The 18,910-nt window shown below is 47.0% G+C and overlaps 1 protein-coding gene across 9 annotated transcripts in view; it reads left to right on the forward strand.

The window, feature by feature from the left end:
* The window catches only part of BCL2L11 (BCL2 like 11), a 157,605-nt gene that overhangs the window by 16,422 nt on the left and 122,273 nt on the right, over nucleotides 1-18,910 (forward strand). For 3 of the 9 annotated variants that reach the window (XM_060309489.2, XM_030851786.3, XM_030851780.2), the window contains one exon: nucleotides 12,237-12,346. The exons of 4 other annotated variants lie outside the window; for them this stretch is intronic. In XM_060309489.2, coding sequence (XP_060165472.1) covers nucleotides 12,237-12,346 — 110 coding nt within the window. Of the gene's footprint in view, nucleotides 1-12,236; nucleotides 12,347-15,453; nucleotides 15,579-18,910 lie in introns of all 9 variants that reach the window. 2 more of the 9 variants (XR_009566188.1, XR_009566189.1) reach the window with 2 other exon arrangements.

Genomic DNA, 18,910 nt, shown 5'->3' on the forward strand with positions numbered 1-18,910 from the left:
CTCCTTGACCTCCTCTTCCAAGGGCGCTAATCCCATTCACGAAGGCTCCACCATCATGACCTAACCACCTCCCAAAGGCCCCACCTACCAAGTACCATCACACTGGGGAAGAGATTTTTATCATATGAGTTTTGGGGTGGACATGGACATGTACTCCATAACACGTAATTTGGTATCAAGAAGTTTATCAGCATAACAAGAAGATTAGAAGGAAAATATATCAAAATGTTAATAGTGAATATTTTTGTATTCAACTTACAGGTGGTCTTACCTGTTTTTGTTTTTGTTGTTGTTGTATATGGAAAATCCTCATGGCTAGCATTTATAATAGAATAAATTTAATAAATAATATATATTTAAAAATTTCTCTTAATGTTAATCTTCATTTTTGGCGTGCACAGCAGCTTGTCACTGTGGCACGCACGATTTCAGTATTAACTTGCTCATACGGTCCGGTGTTAACTGTCACGCCCCTTATGATTTCATCCAGATGAGATCAGGCTTTTGGCCCATCACCATGAGTACTTCGATGGACATTAGCCCACTAATTTACTCTTTTGGGATCTGCCTCTTATTTTAGCAAAGTGAGTATTTTATTGTAGAACATCTTCATCTGGCAGGGTTCCCGGTTGATTCAGTGCCCGTGAGCTGCTACTGCCTTACCTGCAGGGCTGTGCGTGGGTCTGGAGCAGGGTCTGGATGGCATCCGGCTGTTCTCCAGACCCATGAGTGACCTGGGCAGATCTGTTAGTCCCTCTGAGCTTTGGTTTCCTCATCCGTCAGGTGGAGACAGAAGTGCTCACTTCCAAGGGTTGGGAGACTTTTGCATAAGCTACTGGACGGAGAGCGGCTGGTAGGGACTCGGTCACTATTTTCTTTGCTGTGCAGTGACCATCGTGGCCACGGCAGGTCAGCAAGCATGACGTAATGAAATGTTCTTTTTTCCTTTCCATGGAAAGGAGCTGTCGTTTCAGAAGTTGAGGCAACTCACAGGGAAGTGAATTATCTGGAAATGCTACTATAATTCTAACCCTACCAGGTCCCAGAACAAACAAACAAAAAAAGAAAATCTATTCTAAAAACTGGCCTGGGAGGGCAGGGGAGGTCCAACTCACCACCCCTCACCTGCCCGTGAACCCGCATATCACCCTGAGAAGGAACCTTGGTGTCTTTAGACCATGGAGAGCCATCTGGAAACCCACGCTGCGCCTGGCTCTGCTGAACCGGGCCTGTGCTGGGGACACCTGTGGGAGACGGCCTATTGGATTTGGCAGAAACTTGACTGTAGTTCAAGACGTGTGTTTGGAGCAAGAATGGTCTGGAGACATAAGACATAGGCTGAACTACTTTTTCCTGCAATCAGAAGTTATTGCACCTTTTTTCAAAATAAAAGTTATTTTGCTCATGGATTTAGCATTAGAAATATTCATTGCCTGACCAGAATCAGGAATTTTAAAACAGCTTTTTAATTTTTTTCCCTTTTCCCTGAGGAAATTCTGCTCCTTTGGCCATCGTTAAATTTTCGTTTTTGCTTCTGAGTGAGTGAATCATGAATCCTTGGGAACTTTTGCTTCACACACTGTGGGCTGACCGATGCCAACGGTCAGTACAAACATTTCCCTGGTGCACGAGTTGAAGCCCAGTTTATAAGAGGCAGGCCTTCGTGGTTTTAAGTATTTGCTTAGGATGAGTTGATATTCCCAGTGTCCTGTGGGAAACCCAAATTCACTTTGCATTTCCTCTGTTCTCTACCCTGGACCAGATCCCCACTGCTCTTGAGTAGAGTTGTGGTTCAACCAGACGGTGATGAAGCAGACCAGCTCCTGGGAGGGGGCTGCTTGGCCACGTGTGCCCGCAGGCCAGGAGTGAGGGCTGTTCAAGGCCCCATCTGGTGCTGGAGCCAGGGCCTTGAAACCGGGCCTTCGGCACAGGTGTCTGGCTCTGCACAGGGCACGATGCTGCTTTTAGTTTGGGCTTTGCGGCCCTTCCTTAGGCGTGAAAGTGGTTTTGGAGCTAAAATTTCTAAAAAATGGAATCAACCATTTCAGTCCAAGAGGGTGTATGTGTTACAATTAAAACCGGTTCGACACAATGATTCTCGACTATCTGAGTCGCTCTGGGAACTTTTTTTCCCCAAAATAAGTCACGTTCCTGGACTAGAGCATGCGTCCCACTCCAGTTCCTAAAACATTTTGATGTAAGTGATTTATAGATTTAGTGAGTGATTTGAGACCTTTAACAGAAGCTTGCTTATGTGGAAGGGACCTGTTTTTCTCTTGCAAATGTGTGTCGGTGGGGTCAGGGCGTGCATGTATGGGATGAGCCACACTTGACAACCTTAGTGTGGGTGAGTTCGCCGGGGAAGAGGCTAAAAGAAGGTTTTTTATTTGTTTTTTCATCCCTTGAGAAATTTCTTACTGCCGAGTAGTCTAGAAGTGAATTCTGGCTCTATGCTATGTTAGTATATATTTGAATTCAGACCTCAGTTTTACTTACAGCTGAGCATAAATTCTGCTAAACTGGTCAAAACAACCCGCCAACTTAAGGAAACGATTTGGTACGTGGCAGAACCACATATATTTGTTGATTTAGAGAATTCAGTGATATTTAAGACAGTGGACGAGTGCCCGTGATTCCCTCTTCTGTCGTGCAGATTTTATCACTGGGCTCGTTTGAAGCTTAGAACCGGGTTTTCTCTGTAAGCAAAGCCTGACACATACCATACACCATGCTTCGTTTTCTCTCCAGTCCTTTTTTCTGATAGTTTGATAGGAATTGTTGGAGTGGAAAGTTCCTGCAAGTGGCCCAGGCCAGTCTTGGTCCTTCCTCTGATGCCGTCCATTCCTGGGGCAAGTCCCTCCACCTGCCTGGGGGCCAGTGTCCTCCTGAATTGGGAAGGTGTTGCAGCCAGTCTGCAGCGGTCAGAGCACTGAAGGGTATCTGGTGTGGGCGGGGTGGGAGTTGCTCTGGTTTGGAGCGACCCTGTTGAGTCGGTATTGCACGGTGGTTTTCTCAGTGCGGGGGTAACCAAACTGTTGCACCCAGGATCTGAGCCCATGAGGGGGTAGAGCTTGGCCAGCAGCTGTGTCTCTGGAGGGGAAAGGGCATCGGGAGGAAGAGGAAGAACCTGAGAACCTGAGCAGATAAAAAGACCTTTGATACCACCAGACAAGACATCTTTCAGTGCAGAATTCTGCACATCTTAACACTTGTATTTGCCCTAAGGCGGCGACTCTAGCTTCCATTCTTTTCCTGTGTTGGGGGGGGACGTGGCACAGCCATGGACAGAACATTTTTGTGGTTTGCAGAGAAGGCCTAGGATCCGCAGCCCCCCACCCCCCGAATTGCCGTGTCGCGTGCGGAGGTCAGGTGGTGGCTTGAACGAGGTCGGTACAGGCTGGTCAGTGGATGAAGGAACTTGGGCTCCAACCATCTTTCTGATGGATCGCTCACGATACCGGTCAGATTCTCTGCTCACTTTTTTAGCCTTTTGGTTTTCTTATTTTTTACACAGCGTTCAGTTCTTACACTTCTTTTTATCACTGAGTTTCCTACAAAAGGCTTTGGGGCTGTGTTTCCCTTTCAGCATAAACGTGCTCTCCAGACGCACGAGCTCTGTAAGTTTTTTAGGGAGAAGTCAGACAGCCCGATGGCAACAGACATATGTTTTGAGGCCAAATATTTAAGCCATCAAATGTCCAAACACAATGATTCCGTCCTTGTGATTATGCAAAATAGTGTCTGGAACTGAGGTGTAATGTTTTCTCTCTTGATAACGATGCGGGATAAAAAGAGGCAGCTGCGTCTTGTGAATTGGTTCGAAGTGGGAAGCTTTCATTATGCCTTCTGGTGTGTTATCAGTCACCGTATATCTGCATTAACAGATGAGTGCTTCACTTCGTGCATTGCCGGTATAAATTTTAACTGCATAAATAAAATTATAGGCTTTTACACGTCTTAATTGGAAAGCTGTTGCGGATGTAGCTTTTCAGGATTCTGTATTTTGCCCCTTGCCTTGGTCTCCACTAGCATTAGGACAGAATAACAGGGACGCTTAAGACCTTCATGTGAACTAAGGAGAAGAGATTTTTCGTCACCTGTTTCCTGCCGCCAGCGTTCAACTTTATAGAGGAAGCCACACACACTCTGTAATCAAAAATTTTTATATTTGTAGTTTAAATTCTCATTTCCTCCCCCACATCTGATTTTGGGCCAGGAACAACGGATGGTTACCGAAAGCTAGTAACTTCAGAATTGTTAACACTTTATTTCTAAGGAACGGTCTTAAGTGAATTAACATGTAGAGTTGTGTGTTTACAACTTCCCTGGCTGTAACCACTTAGCCAATCCCAATCCAGAAATCACTTCTAGACTACTTTGCATTAACCTTAACCACTTAAGTCTTAACCACTGCCGGGGTTACAGTTTAACCCTGGCAGTGGTTAAGACGCCACGCTTCCACCGCAGGGGGTGAGGGTTCTATCCCTGGTTGGGGAACTAAGAGCCCACATGCTGCGTGGTGTGGCCAGAATAAAAGAAAATAAAAGGTCTCCAAAAAGCATTTCTCCTTATGTAGTTTGCTGGAGTGAGTAGTGAAATAAATTGTCTGCATAGGAATTTCCTTCCACTGTCAGTGGAAGGGTCATGAGGTTGTGTTTGTTCTTCTGAGTAGGACGGCACAGGCACAGTCAAGTCCTCCGTGATATTCTGGAAGGAATCTAAGACTATGGAAATAGAGACACAGCTGTCCTGGAGACAGTGGGGCTAGCGGCAGTGTAGGGAAAGCAAGGAACAGTAGTGTCCTGTGTCCTGCTGCCCCCGGCCAGGCCCGCTGCAGACCACAGCCACACGCTATTCAGAGCATCATGTTTCTGGAGCGTCCCGAGGGGGACCAGAGTGGTGATGGAGGGCATTCCCAGGGCTCGTCGTAAAGGCACATGGAAGGAACTGGTTCCGGACCAGATCTGGGGCACGAGGTGGCAGCTGCATTGATTAAAAAGAGGGGTAATGATTGAGAGGGATCATAGATTGTCTTTGTAGCCCCAGGGGACAGAATCTAGATTGGGATCGGGGTTAGAAGAGAACATTCCAGTTCCCAGGAGGGAGAAGTTTGTAGCCCCTAATGCCTATCAGCGAGGACTGCAGTGCCTTAGGAAAAGAGGTGCACCAGGCCCAGGGCGGGCGACCAGGCATCATGGTGCAGGAGGCTCCTGCCAGGTCCCCCACCTGACGAAAGATGCTGGCTTCTGCTGTGACCCAGAGTTAGCCGGGTATGTCCTTGGACGTAGACATAAAAACTCGGGATCTGGGTTTGCTCCTGGCCTTGGCTTCTTGAAAATATGTGTGTTAGAGGACAGCTCAGGGGAGATGGTCTTCTGAGGTTGAAGAAGGCATGACACATTCATCTTAATGCCTTTAGATTCATATTTTATTGTAGGATGCAGTTAAGGTCAAAGGGGGAAGATACGAACACTAGTTTCCAGACTTCCAGCTTCACAGCCTTGGTTTACCTGCAGTTTCCAAATGGTCAGACTGGAAATTGATCAAAGCAGCGTATTTTGATTTTCTTACTCACGGCCACGTAAAAGCAGTGGGCAATACACATGGAAAGAGTAAGTATGAAAACCCTGGCTACATCTCATTCGCTTTCTTAGTTTTTTTTTTTTTTTTTGTCCTAACAGCTATTTATAAAGCACCGTCTTGAATTCATGCAACTGCTCAGGCTTGACCCATGTGTGTACCAGGGAAAAACAGGTTTAGGAACTTCATGAGTACTGATGCTGAATACTATCTCTTGATTTTATTTCGAATCCAGTTCGTTTTCATCCAGTGGTTCAGTGGAATTGATACAGTATTTATCAAAAAATAAAGTGATGGAATTGAGAAATAATAGACCCAGAAGGGGAGGGGTGTGTGTGTGTGTGTGTGTGTGTGTAATTGGGTTCTGGCTCGTTTGCTTTCTGAGAACCATCAGAGTTCAAGGTGATTTCTGATAGCATTTACTGCAGTCAGTAAATGATAGTAAATGACTCATAGTCAGTTACTGTCATGGCAGCGGCCCTCCTTCCCCTGTGGCTGGGAATTCTGGAGCTGCTGAGACAGCTCCGTCCCTCAGGTGGGTTTCCTATGGAAACCTTGGCCAGCTGTCTGGTTGCTTCCTTGTAAATCTCAACTGATAAAGATATTTCTGAAGATAGCCCCTTAAGTAAGGAGACTGTTGGGTTGAATAAACATCCCAGAATTTTTACTTCTCCAAATGAGCGTTGACCTTCACAGTGGCCACCTGCACAAGCAGTGCTTCCCTGAACATTTTTGGAGCATCTTTTTTGGAATTGTTTCAGCCCTGTTTTCAGAGCCAACAGGAAGTGGTCCTTTATGTCTTTTGGTTCAATCTAGAGTCTCCTCAGGGATAAAGATGGGCAGCCCTGAAATGCCAGGAGGAGGGGCTGGCTTTCTGCTCCACAGTCCCTGGTAAGTGCCGGGCAAAATGAGCACTTATTTGCCTAAGTATTATGTTCTGTGTTTAAAATAAAAACAATTTCTTCAAAGTCATACATTCCGCATCTCTTCAGGGACCAAGAAACCCTTTCTCAACTCTGAGTTGAATATTGATTGAGAGCTCAGTTCATGTTGATTAGTTGAAAATGTAATCTCAATTCTACCCCAGTATTTGTAGCTCAGCGAACGTCTGAAAACAGTATAGAGTGAAATGTTTCCGTGGATTTTCGTTTGGTTTCTGGTTCTGCACTTGAAGCTCCAGTAGTGATGTGCTGGGAACTCAAACAGCCGCTGGCCCTGGGACGTGAGAGCATCCTGTCCCCAAGGATGATTGCAGTGATGTGAGCGCACGTGTAAGACATGGTCCCGCCGCCCCCAGGATGGTTCTCGTCATCCGCACAGCAGCCCAGCCGGGTGTGGAAAGATGGCAGTGCACGTCAGAATGTGACCGCAGCTCCTTTGAACACCTGCCGATCGGAACAGTGGGGTGGAAGCGGTTGGACGTTCAGGAAAAATCAGAAGGTTTGGCTTGACGGATGTCGAGCTCATTATGCATCGACAATCTCGTTTTTTTAAATTTTCCCACTCTCGCTGGCGGCGCTACAGAAAGCCCTTTCCGAAAGCCTCAGCCTGATTTCACTATCAGCCACTTAACCACGATATTAATTTTTTTTCAGTCTCTGAGCTTTTAAGATTTGGAATTACCCTCTAGGCTGGAAACTAGTTTTGTAGCTGAACCACAACAGTTAATGCAATACTGCACATCTTTCAGTAACTCAGAGTTCTTTGGCGTTGAAAAAATGTCCTCCTTTCTACCCACCTGGCACACTGGTATAGAAAAATAGATTAATCAGAGACCTCGTGGTTTTTTTGGTTTGGGGTTTTTTTTTCCTATAGGAAATCAGGTTACCTGAAATGCTAGATTCTGAAATGCTAGATTTCAGAAAACTCTAGCATTGTTTCCAAGAGTTTTGATGAAAATTCAGCTAACATATCGCACTTTTGACAGAATTGCCTGTGTGACACAGTTGCATTCCAAAGTTTTGATTAGTGGCTTTGGTTAGAAAATCTGGGCCCAGCAAGTTCCCCAGCTCAGAATGGTGCTTACAGGATCGGAGCCGGCCTCGTGTGGACTTCTGGTTACAGCTTTGGAGCAGTAGCTTTACATTAAGAGCTGCTTATATTTCATTGTGCTTTTCCTCTTCCCTCCCCTCTCTCCTTTTAGCACCAGGTTTATGGCATGAAATGCTTTCTTTTTTTTTGCGGTACACGGGCCTCTCTCTGTTGTGGCCTCTCCCGTTGCGGAGCACAGGCTCCGGACGCACAGGCTCAGCGGCCATGGCTCACGGGCCCAGCCGCTCCGCGGCATGTGGGATCTTCCCGGACCGGGGCACGAAGCCATGTCCCCTGCATCGGCAGGCAGACTCTCAACCACTGCGCCACCAGGGAAGCCCGAAATGCTTTCTTAAATGCTGAAATTACATTTTCTGTGGGTGAAAATACACCTCATCACAGTTTCCCCTTTGAAGTTCTTATGTTTCTGTAAAATTGCCTTAGTTAAAAATGTGATCTAAGTAATAAGAGCTTTTGTTTCAAATAAAGACCCATTTTATTGACGAGGTATCAGTATTTGCGGCTGTTAAACACATTGCAGAGAGCATAATAAAATGTTTATGTTTGATGCTTATCTGTCTTACAGGCTAGAGATATAAATGTAAATGATCTTCTTGATAAGTGGATTATATTAGCAAGGGAGCAGGCAGATTGAGTATCTAGAAAGGATTGTAGGAGTGAGGGTGTGTTTTTTGAGTATCCCCTGCCCTTGAACCCCACCAGCTCCAGGTTCACCTTCGGAAGACCAAGCCCTGGATCCCTTCCGCATCGTGGTGGTTCGTGGTCTGGGCCACTGTGGGGCAGAATTCAGCAAACTGGTGATGAAGGGAATAAAAACCTTCATTCTGGCTCCGACCAGTGCCGCCGTGGGGCTGACAAGGAAATTCTCAGGTCAGCCAGACCCCATTCTTAGCCCTGCTAGGTTCTCACGTGACATGAGACCGCATGTGACAGACACCAGCATTAAACTAGTGATGAAGTTAAGGAAGAGCCCCCGGCCCCCCCGGCACCACCAGAAGGAGACATTTTGTTACTTGAGAAATAATCTTTGAAATTTAGGTGGCAAAAATCCACTGTATTAACTGAGATTAAGGCCACCATTTTAAAATATAGGAATAGGATGCCTTTGAAAATATTCAAAATAGAATTTTTAGCTTACGATCTTACCTTAAAACCAATACTGCCTGTATTTATGGGCTAGGTTTTATTGCAGGGTGAATGTTGGTCATTCATTTTAGGTTTATTCAAGAAATAAGAACAGTATTTGCTTCTCAAAAAACTCCAGTTCTTGGGGGCTTCCCTGGTGGTGCAGTGGTTGGGAGTCCGCCTGCTGATGCAGGGGACGCGGGTTCGTGCCCCGGTCCAGGAGGATTCCACATGCCGCGGAGCGGCTGGGCCCGTGAGCCGTGGCTGCTGGGCCTGCGCGTCCGGAGCCTGTGCTCCGCGGCGGGAGAGGCCACAACAGTGAGACGCCCACGTACTGCAAAAAAAAAAACTCCAATTCTTAAAGCCAAGTGGTGATAGCTGCTGTGTTAGAGTAGTCTAGACACATCAGTCTCCTTTGCAAACGTTAATTTATAGTGTATGTTACTATTCTATAGAAACTTCAAAAAATATATATACCTAAACACAGTTGCTAGCTCTCTTACTGATCTGTTTTATCAGTTAGTGTATGCTAAGCCTGGTCTAACCAATTATCTTTGGCTAATACAACTCTCCTGACTCCTGAGTGTTCTCCAAAGACACACGTCTGGGCCCCAGAACTGACCCGTGGTTTCTTCCCCCTGCTCAGGATTTCTCAGGGCCTGGTCCGTGGACTGTCTGCACCAGGAGCTTGTAAGAGTACAGCTTCCAGGGCCTCACTGCCAGACCACGGGGATGTGTTTCTCTCTGGGCATTTATTGAAGCTAGCAGTTAGAACTCTTCTTTCTGCAGAAGAAACATCTGCTTATCTTCTTCCCCCCACAAACAGCAGGGCATTTGTCTCTAAGATGAACAAGTTGGATCTGGCCCCCAAGGTTCCACATGTGCTTCTCAGCTGCTGGCCAGGTTGACGCAGTCACTAGGTGCTCATTTTGATGTGCACCGGCTCCAATGGTGGTGCTTCTGGCCGTCAGCCCTCCCGTGAGCCAGACAGAACTTTCTAAACCACATAGGTAAGTGAGGGTGTTAAAGAGAATTCAGTAGCCTTCACCTGCAGGTCGGGGGAAGTTAACCGGGGGAGTTAACTTCGTTTTGTGTTATAAGAATATAAGGTATGAGTATCCTTGTCCAGAAGAAGTTTATCATTTAGTTGAAGTTTAGCGTTTAATCTGCAGGGATGTGAGCTCGTGGGAGCAGGGCTTGGGCATCTTTGGTTGCTGTACCCAGACCATCTCCTGAGTGGTGTCTGGCTCACGGGCATTCATATTCATTGGGTAAATTAGTGAGTGTCTTGATTTACTAAACCTTGGGTAACTTGCCAACATTTTTTACCAGTCTGTCATCTTCGTAAAACATGCAGCCTAGATTACACAGATTTTCTTTGGATAATTGGCATTTTCTGCATTTCTGACTCTAGGATTGAGGGCAGATTTACTCTCTCGAAGAGAGCCAAGTGTAGTGAGAAATGAGTGGGGCTCTGGAGAGGTGGGTGACGGGTTCTGAGCGACCACGTGGCATCCTGTGCGCTGGTCTGGTCACTTGTATCTGTGGATACATGCGTCTCCCTGAGCTAACTCTGCAGGTGATGACCACAGTGTTCATTCTAAGAAAAGAGGCTTTTTCTTAGAAAAAGGTGAGTTGACTGTAACAACAGCTGCTAAAGTCAGGGAAAGAGCACTTGATTGGCTGATAGTATGAAAAGATAGTAATGATTTGGTACCTGTGATGGACAAAATCCTTAAAGCACTGCAAACCCAGGAGAAGGGAGTGAACTATTATAGACCACTTGGCATCACATACACCCTGAAATTCTGTTTTCTGCCGGTTTAGCTACTTAAACTTTAATTTTAATAGGCTTGTACAGAGTAACGATGGAATTTGTGACAGAGGTACCGCCAAGGCAGTTTTCTGTGTGCTTGGAGGGGTGTTCAGGGGACATGCCTGGCGTATCCCAAAAGCTTCCTGTCATCAGCCTTTGTGCGCTTCACCAGGCGTCCTTGGGGAAATCTCCCCTCTGGCTCGTTGCCAGCACAGATGATTCTGGAGAGGATGCACGTGTGTTCTTTGTTCAGTGCCCCCACACCTGTGCACACGTGCGCACACGCATGCATGCACGTGCGCACGCGCGCGCACACACACACACACGATGCCCTGCCTCTCAGCCTTTGTGGGATCATCGTTCATTTCTCTTGGGTGAGGGCCGGGGGGACAGAGAAGTTGGGGCAAGAGATTGAGAAGACTTGGTAAAAACTCAAAAAAGTGTTCACTTTTAAGTGCTTTTGTAGACCTAGGAACCAACAGCACTTTTATTTGTAACGATAAATAAAACTCTTAATACAACGTACAAGATTTTTTTTTTTTTTACAAAAATACAAAAGAGGAAGCTATATTCATGTTATGGCAAAATCTGATTATGATAGGTGCTTAAATTTTTCGCTGTGGTTAAAACATAACACGTGTGTTTAATTGCCAGCAGAGTGCTCCTTTTAACAGGAAGTTAGCGTAAGCCGCTTGTGAATAGCAGTTGAAATCCAATAATCTCATCTCTTTTCCTGTTACCCGTGTTACCCAGCTGTTCTCTGAGTGTGGAGAACACTTTTCTTCGTGGTACTTGGAGATATCGTCTTCCTGATGCTGGTGGGATCTTTGGACAACTCACAGTTTTGTGCTCCATTTTTGGCCGTCACGTGGCTTTGAAATGGGCTCATTAACTGACGGCTGAATGCACTGGGTGTAGATGGGAGTGACAGCTTAATGAAAGGGTGAACCTCCCTCTTTTTTCTCCTTTCAAAAAAGCCTTTGCTCTTACACCCAAAACATTTCCTCTCTCCATGTGGTGTTTGCAGACTTGAGCCATCTTTATTGGCTGCATTAATATCGAAACAAAACATGCAATTATGCTTTCATTTGGCCCCTTGGTGGCACTTGTGCAGACTGGCTGTGTATCACTGCACCTCCTTCCATGGAAACAAGCTCATTCAGTTCTCAGGTTTTCACTGACTTTGCTTTGAATACAACCATTTCATGTTCCTCGCTGACGTGTGACATTTTCCTAGGAATTTTACCTTGCCTTAAGATCAAAATATAATAGTTACTTTACGGACAGCCTAAATCTTTACACTCTCATATGTTTCAAGGCTATTTCTTGGGCAGCATCCATTGTGCCGTTGTTGTGTTAGTTTGCCTTCTCGAAATGGAAGTATGTAATTCACTGGCCAGGAGATTTTTAAATTTGGCAATTCTGAATCTCCAGTTGTTGTTGAAAATGAAATTACTCTGTATGCCTTACTCATGAACCAGAGTTACGTAGCAGAGCCTGCCACCATAATCTCGAATGCATGATTGTAGCTCTTGAAGTTAGGGAGCGTCCCAAAACATGAAAGCGTGTGTGAGATGGGCTTGCTTCTAGAAACTGACCTTTGGGACTTTCTAAATGATCTATGGAAAACAATGTGATTTTTGTTCTGTTTGTTCTGATGCAGCTTCCATGAGGCAGTCTCAGGCTGTACCTGCAGATATGCGTCCGGAGATATGGATTGCGCAAGAGTTGCGGCGTATTGGAGACGAATTTAATGCATATTACCCAAGGAGGGTAATGATGTTTTCTTTACCCCCTTTCTCCCTCACACCCTACCTCTCCCTGCCATTTAAAAAAAAAAAAAAAAAAGAAAAAAAAGAAAAGACTAGTAATAATCCTGTGCTTATTCTGGAAATGAGCGGTATTACCTATGTGTGATCTACCATTCTTCCTCCTTTCCCATTTTCCATTTGTTTTATGGCTGAATGTAAGTGGTGGCCATTAGACAAAATCCGAGGCCGACCAAGGGATGGTAGGAGCACAAACCTTAAATTCTCCATGCTTGAAAAAAAAGGGATTCTGTATATGCTTTGAAGTATTCCCATATAAATACTAACGTAGTCCTCAAGCCAGGGAGGGAGTTGCAGCCCTCCCTGGAGGCAGTTTGGGTCAAAAGTAAAGAAATTTTTAAATTTCCATCTTAGCCAAAGGGAACGATGCCAGCTCTTAAAGTAGAAGTCTCCCCTGTGATTTGCCAGGCAATGAGTCAGAGCAGGGGGGCCTCTGTCATTCCAGCCCCCACTGCTGTCCTTGGTGTTCATTTATTGAAATGTATTAGGAGGCCAATAATTCATAGCCTGTAATCGGGGGTATAAAAATTTTATACCTCACATTGAGTGCCACTGGGATTTTTGAGGTGTGCTGTTGGGTTAAAAAAAAAAATTCAGCCTTAGATCCTACTCTGCAGGCACAGAGTGTATTTTGTTTTGCCCAGGGGCCATATATGTTACCATTTGGACACCTTATTCCCATGGAAGGCATTTTAAAATGGGTAGGGTTTAACTCAGGGAGTCAGGCTCTTAGGAGCATGTGTGACTACTTCCTGTAGGGGTGCACCAGCAAATGTGTGAGAGAATGTGATTTTGGCTTTGCTAACCTTTTTTCTGGCAACCATGTATGAAGGTATTTCTGTTGATGTATCGAAAAGGAAGTACTTAACAATTATTTTCTACAAAATAAGATTTAATATCATTCTTTCTTACTGTGTTACTTTCCATCTGACTCCTTTTCTGTCAAACATTATTGTGTCCTATAATACTTTTTAAAGATTTTTTTTTTCTTTCTTTTTTCTTCTGGAGGGAGTTTATGCTTAGGACCCCCCAATATTTCTGTCCTGCTTTCAATGTTAGTCTCTTTTGTAGCTAGCTGTTGCTTAGTGAACAGATGTTACCTGTAAATTGCTTTCAGTCAGTCTTGTTTTCCTGTTACGTGCAATGCCTGTTCAGCTTTTTGAAACATACGTGGAGATGTTTTCCCATTACAAGAGAGTCTTTTATTGCTTCAGTATAGAATCTCCAGAAGGGAGTCAGGGAGTTTCAGAAAACTCACACTGGATCCTCTTCGTACCTTCTATAGGGCGTGTATGTGTGTGTGTGATGGGAAATGTGCTGTCGTGTGATTCTGTCATTAAACGGGAAATGTCACATTGATGAACGGGCTCCGGAATTTCTTGTGATACTGGGTCTAGCTGGCAGGATGCCTGGCGGCCTACACCTGACGGGGACCTGCTCACAGAACATAAATTCCCTGTCAGCCTAGATCTGAAATGGCAGTCACTTTGGCAAGGTGGGTTGTTGTGTAATTTGCCACAGAAGTTACCGTTGCCCTAGTTTCTTCTGCCTCGGTTTCACTGGTGGGGTTTCGGGGTTACTGTTTGTGTGTGGACTCGGCTCTCCCGCTTGACTAGGAGACAGTGGTCAGAAACGGGGCCCTGGGATATTCGGGACGTCGGTCCCTTCAAGAGGGTAGGCTGAATATAGCCAGTCCTGATTCTGGAACGTGTCACGAATCCAGCAGGAAGAGGTCACTTTTGACGGCTCTGGCGGCTTCTCAGGCTGAGGCTGGGCCGTGAACTGACGGGCGTGCTGGGCCTGCCGCCTCCCCATCCCGTCTCAAAGCGGATGGTAGAGGTCCTTAGGGCTCCAGGTCTGGCTTGGCTGGGGCTCCGCAGGAGAAGTGAGGCTGCCGGCCTCCGGTGCCTTCAGAGTCCGGGGAGCTCTGGACACCGAGATGAGTCAGCACAGCTCCATCCTCCGGGGGTTGGATCAGAACCTTTGGCCAGAGAGCCAGGTGTGTTTAAGAAGGTTTTGCAAAAGTTTCTCTTTGAACTTACATGAAGTATCGATGACTCTGCGATTGACGTGAAGTATCGGTGACTCTGCAGAGCTTTCCCCCGAGCCTACCTGGATGGGTCTGGCTGATGCATCTCTGTGGTGGCCCCGAATGCTCGGTGGTGAGACGTGGGCTAGGGAGGGGGGGCGGGGTTGGAGCACAGCCACACCCACACGTAGGCTGCCGAGGTGCGGGACCGTTCAGATCACGTGCAGAGGAGACACAGGCCATCGGGTGGTCTTCATCACCAAGCCTCTCCCGTGCAGGTGGGAGAAGAGCCTCTCAGAGTTCACACCCCGCCTCCCCACCGTGTTCCCAGCGTTATTACACGGTTTAATGTTGAAGATGCTCATATGTTTTTTCAAATGAGCTGTAACCTGTTCTCAGTGCTTTGGGTAAGATAAATAGAAGTGAGTCTCATTGCAGTAGTTCTCAATATTTGTAATCGTGAACCTTATTTGGCATCTCTTAAAAAAGAACCAGTGCAAAAATGCAGTCGCTAATCGTTGAAAGGACTCTAGCTTTCTAAGAAGGCTGGAATATCGGGGGAGGAGTAGGGACACACTCTAGCTTATCACCTCATTTTTCAAAAACGAAACAAACTTATTCTCCAGGTCTTAGAAACAGCCAGTTCAAAACAGCAGACTCTGAAACTCGGGATAGTGACACAGTGACCCCAGGGCCGCAGACGCCTGTCTTAAGAGTTGTTGGATTCAAAACAGTCCATTGTCTGCAGTCACACTGATGGGCCATTGTTGAATATTGGGGGTGGAAACCTGGGGAGGAAATGGGAGGGATTTTGCTTCCAAGTTACGCACTTGTCTGTCCGGGGAGGTGTCCCTTCTTGGCAAGCAGAGTCCGTCGCCACGCTGCTTTATGGTGGATCGGAACCTTTTAAATGTTCAGTGTCTCTACTTGCTTAATACTTTTACAGTACGTTTTGTAAAGTGTTGGTCTTTTGTTGCCATAAGCCTTGCGAAGCCTGACAGGATATTTTCCCGTTTTTTCAGTTAGAGCAATAGAGGAAGTTGTCGTGTAGTTGTCATGTGCTCAGTGCACTTGAGGGCAGTGGGGAAGCATATGAGACGGAGCTGTGGAGTCTGAATCCTTGAAGCAGGAGGTGAGAGAGGCACAGGTGAGCGCAAAGCCCCGGTGCATGTTCCCTTCTCCTTTTGTGACTCGGTGGGTGTCATCGCCCCAAATGAACCCTGCCAGGGCAGGGCGACCCACCCCTCTACCTGATGGGAGTTTTACTGCTCCAAGTCTGGTGTATATTTGTAACTTTCTGTTTTGAAATAATTGCAGGCTTTGACGCCAAAGTTGCAGGAATGGTACAAAGACCCCTCTTGTATCCGCCACGCGAGTCCCCTGCTATTAACATTGTGCCACGTTTGCTTTAACGTCCTCCCTCCTTGTACCTACCTGTGTGCAAACTATTTTCTGAACTCTTCGAGAACGAACTGCAGGCACGATACTCCTTTACTCTTAAATTCCTCAGCGTGTCCTTCCTAAGAATAAGAGTATTCTCTTGTGCAGCCAGAGTAATTAGCAAGATTGGGAAATTAACAACGTGGCAGTACTGTCGTGTCGTCTGTGGGTCTTATGCAGACTTTGCCAGTCGTCCCAACAGTGTGACATTGTGTCCTCCTCCGTGCATCGTATCGGGAGGCACAGGGTGTCAGTTTGTCCCATTCCTGGGACTCTGGTCAGAGGTGGTGTCCCCCACTACAAAGTCAGTACTTTTCCGTTTATCATAGAAGGAAAGTGTGTATAAATGAGGAAGAACTTCCCTTTCTCCCCTGTGTTTACTTCGTTTGTCAACTTTAGTTCATGGGTCCGCGTTTAGTTCAGCAGCTTATTATGTGTTCCTCTCGATACTTAATGCTCAGATTGTCACAGATTTGGCCAGTGGCAGCCCCGTGGTGCGTCTCCACCATGTCATTAGGCATTAAAGTGCTGCAGCAGCCTAGGCACACATAGAGCACGTAGTGGGACAAAACCCAAGGGTCCAGAGAAGTGGTGGAGCTCTGGGATTCGTTGCTGGGTGACCTGCAACCATACGGTGTCCTGGCTCCATAGCTCCCCATGTCCAGCTCTGTGAGATTCCGGGGAGGGAGGGCGAGGGCTCTCGGGGAACACCGGGCAGCCAGGGACGTCAGTGGGGAAACTGCATCTCTCTCTGGGGCTTTCTGAAGAGGGCAAGCAGCTAGCTGGGAGCCGCGGTGCAGCAGCATCTGTGTGTGTTGCAGCAGCTGGCACCTTGATGCCTCCTCTTCCCCGTGGGTGGGGGCCCCCACCCAGACAGCCAGCTTTCCTGTTGTTTTTGATAGCCTCTGCTGGCTTCTTTCACAATTCGGAAATTGCGTGAGTGCAAGTCCAGGTCCCATCTGCTGGAGGGAGCGTCAGCAGGTGTGGGCTCCGGTCCCCTGCAGGCGTGGGATGCCCTGTGCTCACCGCAGGTCCTTGGGGATGGTGTCCAACTGGATGGGATTCTTGGCCCTGGCTGGGGTTGCAGTCTGAGGCCATGGAGAGGGTGCTAGACCCTTGAGAACGTGAAGACACGTGCCATTCTCTGACCAGCGTGCCCCGGCTCCCCCCTGCCCCCAGTACCGAGGCTAGGATCACTCACCTTCTTGCCTTGCCATCAGCGTGTCCAGCCTAAGGCACTCTGTGCTCAGACAGGCTGCTCTTGGTTAGCGGTGGCATGGGGATGTCCCGGTGGGGGGCTGCAGTGGGCAGCAGCACGCGATGCTAGGACAGGCTCTCTAGAAGGGCCAAGAAGGAGATGAAAACCCTTTCATTGTTGGATCACAAGAGACAGTGTATCTTTTGTTCACACTGCCTGCCTCCTACTTCTGTCTCGGGCGTGTGCAGGCATGAATTGACCGAACGACATAGAGGGAAGCGTAGCCCTGAACCCCACAAGGTAGAGAAGAAAAGGTGGCTTGCAGGCTGGTTCTGAGGGAAACCACAGTTTAATTGGTGTCAACATATTAGCATTTTCATGTAAGTTGAGCCTGGAACATCAAAGGGGCTCTGGACACCGACCCTCCTTGGAGTCAAAAATCCACGCACTGCCATCCCTGCCTCAAGACAAAGGAATTGATAAATGACTCACCCAAGGGCAGGAAGCTGAAACTGTTTGGACAGAATCAGGACTCAAACTCTAGTCCTTTTGATTCCACATATTGTGATCTCTAATTGAACACAAACTTTCCCCCCCACTTCACTAAGTTAAAGAACTGTAAAATGAAACAGGTACCAATACTGAAAACAACCCGTGTGTAAGTGAACCTGCGCAGTTGAAACCCGTATTGTTCAAGGGTCAGCTGTACTGTATGTGAACTTGAAGTCTGTATGTGTCGTCTTTCCTAACAAGTGAAATTCCCTGTGCTGTTCGAGCCTCGTTTTCGGAAGGGCTGTTCTTCTATAGATGGTCTTCTGTAGCTAGTGGACGGGGAGAGGTCAAAATTACAGCTTGTTTGGTAATAGCGTAAACCGTACTTAACGTCCAGAGATGCATGTTCTCAGATGGCCCTCTTTGAGGCCTTCGTTCATCACATGTTGGAGTTTAACAAAATGAGATGCTATTACTGTCTGAGAAAAGAATAATGAAAAGTCTGCCTATCAAACATTAAAGCTGGGCCCATCCTACCTCATGAGATGATGCCCCGCATTTGTCGCACACAGGTTGATAGGATGACAGTTTTCGTAGCACAGCCAGCTGTGGGCGGGATAAATTGATGCCTACCATTTATTTGGGATACAGTTTTCAGGTTTAATGAGTGTCTCCCTTGGAGTTGGATAAGGCAGTTGTGGTCTTAAGAGCCTCGCATACCTGTCTGACACGTGCCGTATCCACACCACGCGAACAATGACAAGACGAAGAGAAGGAGCCCATCACGGAGACGCCAGAGCCTGTGAGAGAGAAGCGCCTCCCTCCTGTGACATCAGCTCTGCTGTGTTGCCCTGAGACCTTCCCCGAGAGCATGGGCTTTAGATTATCTCCATGGAGACCGTGGCTGTGGAGGGCTGAACGAGGGCTTTCCATCTCGTAGGAAGATGCAGCTCACAGGCAATGGCAGGGACCTTGGGGTCAGATTCCGTCTGCCCACCTTCAGGAGCCCCAGTTTCAGTCAGTCTCTTAGGGACGTAGTGACGATTAAACCAAAGCATTTAGAGATGCATCTGGAAAATGCTGTCCATCATCCCATGCTACCATCCTTCTGTTTTCTCTCACTTTGAACTGTAGTTGAGACTTTTCTCCATCGGGCTTTAAGCTTTGGATAGAGAGATACTAGTAACTTTGTTCACCTGCGTGTCTGCTAAGTACCCAGCTCGTTAAAGGAAATGTCGGGGGGGGGCACCCCCGGGGGCGTGGGGTGGGGACCCCGGACGTGCTGCGTCTGTCTGGGTTACACAGATGTGAGCCGAGGTTGAGGCGCTGGTGTGTGTGTGAATGGCTGG

Source organism: Globicephala melas, chromosome 12 (genome assembly GCF_963455315.2).
Source record: "Globicephala melas chromosome 12, mGloMel1.2, whole genome shotgun sequence".
Lineage (NCBI taxonomy): Eukaryota > Metazoa > Chordata > Mammalia > Artiodactyla > Delphinidae > Globicephala > Globicephala melas.